Source organism: Sinocyclocheilus anshuiensis, unplaced genomic scaffold, assembly GCF_001515605.1.
Source record: "Sinocyclocheilus anshuiensis isolate Anshui unplaced genomic scaffold, SAMN03320099.WGS_v1.1 scaffold210, whole genome shotgun sequence".
Classification (NCBI taxonomy): domain Eukaryota; kingdom Metazoa; phylum Chordata; class Actinopteri; order Cypriniformes; family Cyprinidae; genus Sinocyclocheilus; species Sinocyclocheilus anshuiensis.
Window position 1 is genome coordinate 174,433 of NW_015547666.1, and position 9,485 is coordinate 183,917.

The window sequence follows — 9,485 nt, forward strand, 5'->3', positions numbered from 1 at the left end:
ATCTCAATAAATTAGAATGTCGTGGAAAAGTTCATTTATTTCAGTAATTCAACTCAAATTGTGAAACGCGTGTATTAAATAAATTCAGTGCACACAGACTGAAGTAGTTTAAGTCTTTGGTTCTTTTAATTGTGATGATTTTGGCTCACATTTATCAGATAGTGCTCTTTCTCACTTTCATCATCAAAACTGTCTTTTGTCCAAAAGATGTTACCAGTTTAACTGATTATTATACTATTTCATAGCTTTAACACATTGCCACTAAGTTATCATCATGTTTTTATCCTCTATACAATTGTCATGACTTTATTTCCTCGTCTTGAGTTCATATAAACGAACACCATCTACTTTGGCTAGAATGAAAATCAAATAAATGATTCTCGTTTCAAAGGACATAAATGCTAACAGAAGCCCTTTTAGCAGCGACTAAACAATTATTACTAAACAGGTGAATGTTATTAAAACTTGTAAAGCTTATGGCTCATTAATATGTGATCCAGGCACATTTCTCTGACATGGCCACGGTGATAAGACTGACTAGAGGGGAGTTTTATAAAAGCAAAAACAAGACAGCTGTCAGCTGAAGAGGACAGAGAGACAGCGTCTAACAGATCAGTTAAAAACAACGAGGGACGCTCTTCTTCAAGACATCCATGTTTTCTCCTAAACGTCTCTTTTAAATGATGGGGTTAGTTTAATGTTTAAAAAAAGACAGCATGGAGCTTGTGAAAAGCCAACAGGTAGATATTTGGACTTAAAAGAAAGAAACAAGTCCGGATTTCTGCATAGACGACTGTGAGCAGCAGTTTGTGGGAGCTCACCACAGAGAAACACTTAATTTCCAAACTACAGTGAGTCTGTCCTGGAACATTCACAGTTTCACATCACTCAGTGATAAGTGATCTGGCTGCAGAAGTCCTGGGGCCCTTTTTAGCGTGTCGTTTTTACAGATCAGTGTCCTCAATGTGATCTGCCATGGTTTGCACCTCACGGAGGGAAGCTTAATGGTCCCCGTTACTAATGACGAGCACCTCAGGGCCAGCTGTGGCGGTTGGGATGCGGGGCATCTTCTTGAGCGGACTGGGAATATGCTGAGAAAGACAGAAAAACACCATCAGAAAGTGCTATAGGTACTGTAAATACAGTTGAGGTCAAAAGTTTACATCCCCCTTTCAGAATCTGCTAAATGTTAATTAATTTACCAAGATAAGAGGGATCATACCAAATGCATGTTATTGTTTATTTAGTACTGACCTGAATGAGATATTTCACATAAAAGATGTTTACATATAATCCACAAGAGAAAATAATAACTGAATTTATAAAAATGACTCGTTCAAAAGTTTACATCCCCTTGATTCTTAATACTGTGTTGTTAGCTGAATGATCCACAGCTGTGTTTTTTAGTTTAGTGATAGCTGTTCGTGAGTCCCTTGTTGGTTCTGAACAGTTAAACTGCCTGCTGTTCTTCAGAAAAATCCCCCAGCTCCTGCACATTCTTTGGTTTTCCAGCATCTTCTGCAGATTTGAACCCTTTCCAAAAGTGACTGTATGATTTTGAGATCTATCTTTTCACACTGAGGACAATTGAGGGACTCATATACAACTATTACAGAAATATCAAACGCTCACTGATGCTCCAGAAGGAGAAACCATGCATTAAGAGCTGGGGGGTGAAAACTTTTGAACAGAATGGAGATGTGTACATTTGTATTACTTTGCCTAAATATCATATTTTTTTCATTTAGTACTGCCCTTCAGAGGCTACAGAAGATACTTACATGTTTCCCAGAAGATCAAAATAAGTAAATTTAACTAATATAGTTATTTAACTAATAACTGAAATATCTTATTCAGGTCAGTACTAAATAAACAATAACGTGTTTTGTATGATCCCTCTTATTTTGGTAAAATAATTAACATTTTGCAGATTCTGAAACTTTTGACATCAACTGTAACTACAGCAACAACAAAATGCAATAAATTGTAAAACTACTTGCTTTAATTATTATGAAAATACATTAAAATCATATGAAACAAATACCAGTTTGAAAAACATACCTCGGCTGCATTGCTGGAAGTGAGGAGTCCGGCCTCCAGCGGCCTGTCATCGCTCACCGAGCGCCTGGCGTACTGCCTGCGATGCTTCTCGTCCACACGAGTGAGGTACCATGTTCCTGGGAAGAGTTCCTCTACCGAGCCCTGAGGGATGTAGTTTGCTGTGGAAACATCACAACGTCAAACAGATCCAAGATTTGAATGGAGACTAAATCATTGAAAGAAGGACAGAACGCAAATGCTTGATTACCTAAATGATGGGTTTCTTCTCTGAGCTTCATGTTCTGAGCAAAAACATCCGGGGAAACCTTCTTTCTAGAGTCCAGTCTGGCCTGCAAGTCACACAGGCTGGAGACCAACTTATCCAGAGAGGATCCTTATCATAATAATCATAATAAAGATGAGTTATTAATGACTGCAATTCTGGATGGGCAGGACAACTAGCACTAGCTTATGTAACTGTAGGCAGCTTTGTTGATTATCATGGGAGAGACTTAGTTTTGGTACAGTAGCTGTTTTTGTCAAGATGTCATTTTTTGGTTAATATTAATTCTAAATTAAGATGATGAAGTACCTTTCATTTACCAAAATACATCAAAATATACAGTGCTGTTCAAAAGTTTGGGATCAGTAAGATTTTTAATGGAGTCTCTTTTGCTCATCAAGGCTGTATTTATTTGATCAAAAATACAGAAAAAAACTTTTTGTGAAATATTATTGCAATTTCTAATATTGATTTCCTATTTTAATATACATTAAAATATAATGTATTTCTGTGATGCGCAGCTGTATTTTCAGCATCATAACTCCAGTCTTCAGTGTCACATGATCTTCAGAAATCATTCTAATATGCTGATTTATTATCAGTGTTGAAACTGTTGTGCTGCTGAATATTCTTTTTGGAACCTGTGATACTTTTATCTTTGATTCTTTGATGAATAAAAAAAAAAAGTTAAAAAGAACAGCATTTATTCAAAATAAAAATCTTTTCTAACAATATAAGTCTTTACTATCACTTTTTATCCATTTAACACATCCTTGCTGAATAAAAGTATTAATTTCTTTAAAGAAAAAAGAAAGAAAAAATGTACTGACCCCAAACTTTTGAATAGTGTATATTGTAACAAAAAAAAATTCTATTTTGAATAAACATTGTTCTTTTTAACTTTTTATTTGTCAAAGAATCCTAAAAAAAAAAAGTATCACAGGTTCCAAAAAGAATATTCAGCAGCACAACAGTTTCAACACTGATAATAAATCAGCATATTAGAATGATTTCTGAAGATCATGTGACACTGAAGACTGGAGTAATGATGCAAAAAATCCAGCTTTGCTTCACAGGAATAAATTATATTTTAAAGTATATTAAAACAGAAAACTGTAATTTAAAATTGCAATATTTCACAAAATTACAGTTTTTGTCTGTATTTTTGATCAAATAGATACAGCCTTGATGAACAGAAGGAAAAACATAAAAAAATCTTACTGATCCCAAACTTTTGAACGACCGTGTATTGTATAATGTTACAATATATCTAAAACATTTTTGGGTTGACTTTCCAGATAAAACAACTGTCTTGTTATAAAAGTGACCAAATGTCTTACACCGTAACTGCGAGATTGGTCATGCTGCCCACACAAGTTTAGAGTAATGACACCCTAATAAAGACAGCTTCTGTGTGTGTGTGTGTGTGTGTGTGTGTGTGTGTGTGTGTGTGTGTGTGAGTGTGTGTGTGTGAATTTTTGATGTCAGAGAGGTCTCCTTTTTTTGGGATTAGGGTGATCACTGCTCTTCGGCAGCTCAACGGCAATCTGCCCTTTAACAAACTGTCATTGTGCACCTCAAGCAGATCTACACCCACCATCAACCAAAAAAAACTTATAAAACTCAAAAGGGAGGCCATCTAGCCCAGGAGCCCTTCCAGACTCCATACTTTGCAGAGCTTCATAGAGCTCACCCAGAGAGAGCGAGAGAGAGAGAGAGAGTGTGTGTGTGTGTACCAGGTGTAGCGTCCTGTGTGACTTTGATGGAGTAGAGCGTAGCAGCAAAGCCTGAGCCGTATGAAAACACACCGATTCGCTGTCCTGCCAACTGCTGCGGTGTATGTCTGTAGAGATTAAAAAAACAAGTGCATCACATTTACAGCGGCTCTGAAGAAGCACAAAGGCTGTAATGTACACTCATGAATGGAAGACGAGGCACGAGGAGCACACGTGACACTTACTGAGCGAGAACCGAAGCCAAGCAGCCGTACACTGATGGTGTGTACATGTTACCATTCTGGTTTGATATAAGGAGAGACGCCTTTGTCTTATTCTCAAACGCTTCTGAGCTGGCCTTCATAAAGGCCTTCTCCACATCTCTGTCGAAATAAGTGTCCTCAATCTTCACATCTCTGCAAAAAATGAGAAAGAAATGTAAAATGTTTGGTTTCTACAAGATGAGCTGCTGTTGTATGGAAAACAGCTGTGAGAAGAATCTTCAAATTTAAATAAATATTCAATAAATGTGGCTGCTGTTATGTCACTGTCACTGTGTGTTGTGTGGGACCTTTCCTAAAGACGAATCCCCAGCAGGAGGAGGATATTAACCTGAAAGCTTCCAGTCCGCTGAAGGGCCCGCTCTCTGTGTCTGGACTGGGATGACAGAGGAAATCGTTGAGCATTAGTCGAGCCAAAGACTTCTGCACCAGTTTACAGTAAGGAGAGTGGAACACCATGAAGCCGAAGTCTGCAAGACTGCAACGCTTGTCAAGACCCTCTGAAACACAAGGAAGAGAAGGCCTTAAACAACACAAACTGATTACACAGCTTTCACACACACTTTTATAGTTCACTGCTGGAATGTGTATTCATGGACCCTGAAGAAACGAAAGATGGAACCTAAATTCGGTAAAAAGCGGTAACCCAGGAATCATTGCTGTTCATAAGCGCCACCTGCTGGCAGAGAGTGAACTTGCATTTCGTTCAGATATGTTTTATGTAGTATGCATTCATGCTGCATTCGTATGTATGCAACCTCTAATTTGAAATGGAAATAGCACAGGCAAAGCCTTAGTTTGTTTATATGAAGAGATTTATTTTATTTGTGTTAACTTATTTATTTGATTTGGGGTTTGTTTTAACATTTCTATTTAGTTTTGTTATATTTCGATTTCACAAAGAAACGTGCAGCAATAGCCTAATAAAATGACACTTTATTTACTGTATAATGTGTCTTCAATCTCAAAAATCGCGAGAAAATCGAATCGTGAAATCAAAATCGTGAATCGTTATATCCCTATTGGAGATGCATCGATTGTTTGGCCATTGAAAATTGAAAGAGAACATGTTGGCCGATACTGTGAACACAAACCATTGCACTAACATTTAGTAACGTGCATGATGAATGATCATGGTTTATTTGGGTATAACACAGTAATGCACTAAAGGCGGGCGTACACGGTGCGATTCTGAAGGTCGGAACGTCGTGAGCTCTGGCACACGTCACGATTGAGTTTATCCGAAAATCGTTCGGAGGCAGTCACACACGACACGAATTTACTATGATTTTACAAACTCTGACGTAAGCATTACGTTTCGCGCCATTCATAAAAATATGGATTCTGAGGACGAAATAGTTTTCTTTGTGGCAGGATAGAATATGGTTTTTGTCATCTTCTGATTGGTCAACTTCAGACGGATCGGCAAATCGTCTCGTTCAACCGCACATACGCCACGAATTTAAACCGACAGCATCCGATTTTTTTTTACATGTTTGAAAATTATCGGGAGGATGGGAGGTGCTCGTAACGTCTCGGATCGGCCCGTAATTCTTCTCACACGGTACGAGCTGCGACCATCTGCGATTTTCTCCCGAGATAAAAAAAATCGCCTGCGAGCTCGTACGACAGCAAAAATCGCACCGTGTACGCCCGCCTTAAAGGAGAAATTGCTTCTTATGAGAAAAGACAGAGAAGCTACTGGGATTTCTTTATACCAACTAGTTGACTAATATGTTTTTATCCAAACAGTGTAATCACATAGAAAAATATAACATTGACAGAACTGTTTTAATTTTCATCCCAATGTGTCTGGAAAATAATAGAAAATGAATTATCTTTTCATTGACATTTTTAAATGATAACTTTTGACCTTTTTTGTTTGGCAAAATATTTGTCAATACTGACTTTCACAATATGGCTGATTAATAATGACGTAATTTTTAGATTCAGATTATAAATTAATTAATTAATTAAATAAATAAAGGCTAAACTATCTGAATTATGGGTTTCTATTGTTTGAGAATATGTAGATGTATTTGCTAACCTCTCTGCCACTGGGCATGGATCTTGTTCCTGTAGATGGAGTAGCAGCGATCTAAAGCGCTGAGGTAACACTGGATGGAAAGCTTGCCGTCCACCACTGGATACTCAGACACCATATCTGGCTTATAGAAATCATACGCATGTCGCATATGTGTCCCACGAAGCCCTGTTAAAATAAGTGATCACATTTTAATTACTTCATAAAAATAAAAAATATCAAATGTAGTAAATAAAGTTATGAAATAAAAGTGTTGACTTGGGTTTTGTTATCTTTGTGATAACAAGGTTCGTTTCGTTATATCTCTCTAGGCTATTGTAGCAAAGGTCATGAATGCCGGCGGTTCCTGCAGGCCTCATACCTCTCTCGAAGGCCAGAGGGGCGTTGGGTCCGACTAGCATGGCCACGGCTCCGGCTCCTCCTGTCGGCCTGGCGCCGCCCGTGGCATACACAGCAATGTCACCCGCAACAACCAGAGCATAACGGCCTGCCACATCAGATTGTATTAGAGCGAGTCTACACTCAACAGGCAAACAATTCAAGATGAAGCATCGAGTGTTTTTAGTGCATGAATTCCATGTTCACAATTCACCAAATAATAAGAGCTTAAATAAAAACTAAGCCAAATAATATTTTGCATAGAAGATGAAGCATGTTTCAGGACCATTATGATTTTTTTGCATTGTAACATTACTGACATAATGAAGGCTTTTTTTTTTTTTTAAAATTGGAAGACAAAAAAAAAAAAGAGGAAAATATCAGAGAAACAAAACATTAAAAAGAAGGGTTAAGATCAGGCAAGAGGTAGGACCCGCGTAAACATCGGAGCAGCTTTCCAGCGGTGGGGAGAACTCAAGGAGCGGGACTAGATGAGCCCCAGAGACAGATCCCCAGTGAAGACCTTGTCTCCTAGACGGCCACCGGGACAAGACCACAGGTGTTTTGGTGCTTTCAAATATCAACATCGTTTGGCAAAAATTGCTTAGTGCACCTTTAACTGCATAAAAAAAAGGGCCTACACATTGCCATTAGAGAACCTAAACATTGGAGCCTGATAAAAATGCTCATTTTAGATGAAAATTTCAGATGGCACTTAGAGGCTTTTGCATCTGAACTCTTCATATATTCATATTTATTTATATATATATATATATATATATATATATTGAAAATAAAAAAATCATTAATTACTGTAATCCTAAAAAAACTTTAGCATTAAATGAGTAGTTCACTTCCAGAACAAAAATTACAGATAATGTACTCACCCCCTTGTCATCCAACATGTTCATGTCTTTCTTTCTTCAGTCGTAAAGAAATTATGTTTTTTGAGGAAAACATTCCAGGATTTCTCTCCATATAATGGACTTCTATGGTGCCCCCGGGTTTGAACTTTTTAATTTTTTGTTCTGGAAGTGAACTACTCCTTTAACAGCTTATTTGATTTGATAAGCTGTTAATGTTAGTTTTTGGATTACAGTAATTCATTTTTGTGGAAAACAATCTTTAAGCAAAAATTTATTATAAATATTATTTTCTTTTGATTTTGTGGTGAAATGTGAGCTGGAAGTTTTTTTGTTGAAATAAATGAGGATTTGTCAGTAAAGTGAGAAGCGCACCATCCCAGGAGCTGGACTCCACCCAGTTGACGGCGTTGAAGAGCGCGGCGGTTCCTCCGTAGCAGGCGTTAGTGGTGTCCACTCCATCCACGTCAGTGTTGCCCGACTCCTCGAACAGCTGCATCAGGACGGTCTTGGTGGACTTGGACTTGTCGATGATGGTTTCCGTGCCCACCTCCAGCCGGCCCACGCTCTGGTAGGACAGGCCGCTGTGCTCCATCAGCCGCTGCACCACCGTCAGGCACAGAGAGCTGATGTCCTCCCGGTCCGAGCAGAAGCCCATGCGCGCCTGGCCCAGCCCCACCGTGTATTTCCCCGCTCCGACCCCATCAAACTCTTCCAGCTCCGCTTGCTCCACGTACTGAGAGGGCACATACACCTCCACAGCCATGATTCCCACATCCTTGGGCCACGCAGCTTCACAAACAGCAGGGAGTGATCCAGGCATCCTGAATGGACTGAGACAAGAGCGTGCAAGCTTTAAAACAGATGTCTGATGATTTAGCCCACACAGGTTTATTACAGTTTCAGTCCTATATGGTTGACCCATATGGTTTTTTCAACAGACAAGACTGATATTAAGAAAACAGGTTTACCGCTTACAGATTAAATGCAGATATACACTACCGCTCAAAAGTTTGGTATAATTACGATTTTTAATGTTTTGGAAAGACGTCTCTTCTGCTCACCAAGGCTGCATTTATTTGATCAAAAATACAGTAAAAATATTACAATTAAAAATAATATTACAATTTAAAATAACACTTTTCAATTTGAATATATATATAAATGTATATATATTTTTTTTTTTTAGATGCAAAGCTGAATTTCCAGCATCATTACTCCAGTCTTCAGTGTCACATGATCCTTCAGAAATCATACTAATATGCTGATTTGCTGATCAATATTTTTGTGGAAACCGTGATACAAGTTTTTCAGAATTCTTTGATGAAAAGAAAGTTCAAACAACAGCATTAATTCAAAATAGAAATCTCACATAACATCACAAATGTGACCCTGGAGCACGTACTGACTATATGTATGTGCATATTGCACATTGTCATCTGTTGAGGTCTGTATGTTTATATGTAAATTGTTTCTGCACTGTCTGGAGCACGCTCCCAAGAATTTCACTCACCAAGGCACGTGTGCTGTGGTGATGTGACAATAAAAGTGACTTTGACTTTGACTTTGACAAAACCAGTTTTAAAGGGTTAGTTCACCCAAAAATTTAAATTAGGCTGTGTTTTACTCACCCCAGAGCCATCCTAGGAGTATATGACTTTCTTCTTTCAGACGAATCCAGTCAGAGTTATATTAAAAATTGTCTTTGATCTTTCAAGCTGTTTAATGCCACTCAGCGGGTGTTGCATGCATCAGTCCAAAAGAACTTAAATAAAAAGCGGCCATCCATAAAAAAAAAAAAGTGTCTCACACTGTCACGAATTCGGTCCATGGACTTCCGTTTATTCACCACCAGAGGTCACCCTTTCCATTACATTGACT

The 9,485-nt window shown here is 38.2% G+C and overlaps 1 protein-coding gene across 3 annotated transcripts in view; it reads right to left on the minus strand.

Moving 5' to 3' along the window:
• Nucleotides 1-107: 107 nt before the first annotated feature.
• Nucleotides 108-9,485, minus strand: part of LOC107702579 (3-hydroxy-3-methylglutaryl-CoA synthase 1 (soluble)) — a 12,380-nt gene continuing 3,002 nt past the window's right edge. For 2 of the 3 annotated variants that reach the window (XM_016504935.1, XM_016504933.1), the window contains exons 2-10: nt 7,980-8,437; nt 6,725-6,850; nt 6,367-6,531; nt 4,651-4,819; nt 4,284-4,454; nt 4,060-4,166; nt 2,309-2,434; nt 2,062-2,219; nt 108-1,091 (exon numbers count right to left, since the gene is read on the minus strand). In XM_016504935.1, coding sequence (XP_016360421.1) covers nt 1,002-1,091; nt 2,062-2,219; nt 2,309-2,434; nt 4,060-4,166; nt 4,284-4,454; nt 4,651-4,819; nt 6,367-6,531; nt 6,725-6,850; nt 7,980-8,427 — 1,560 coding nt within the window. In that variant the 5' untranslated portion in view covers nt 8,428-8,437 and the 3' untranslated portion in view covers nt 108-1,001. Of the gene's footprint in view, nt 1,092-2,061; nt 2,220-2,308; nt 2,435-4,059; nt 4,167-4,283; nt 4,455-4,650; nt 4,820-6,366; nt 6,532-6,724; nt 6,851-7,979; nt 8,438-9,235; nt 9,267-9,485 lie in introns of those variants that run through there. The other variant, XM_016504934.1, reaches the window with a different exon arrangement.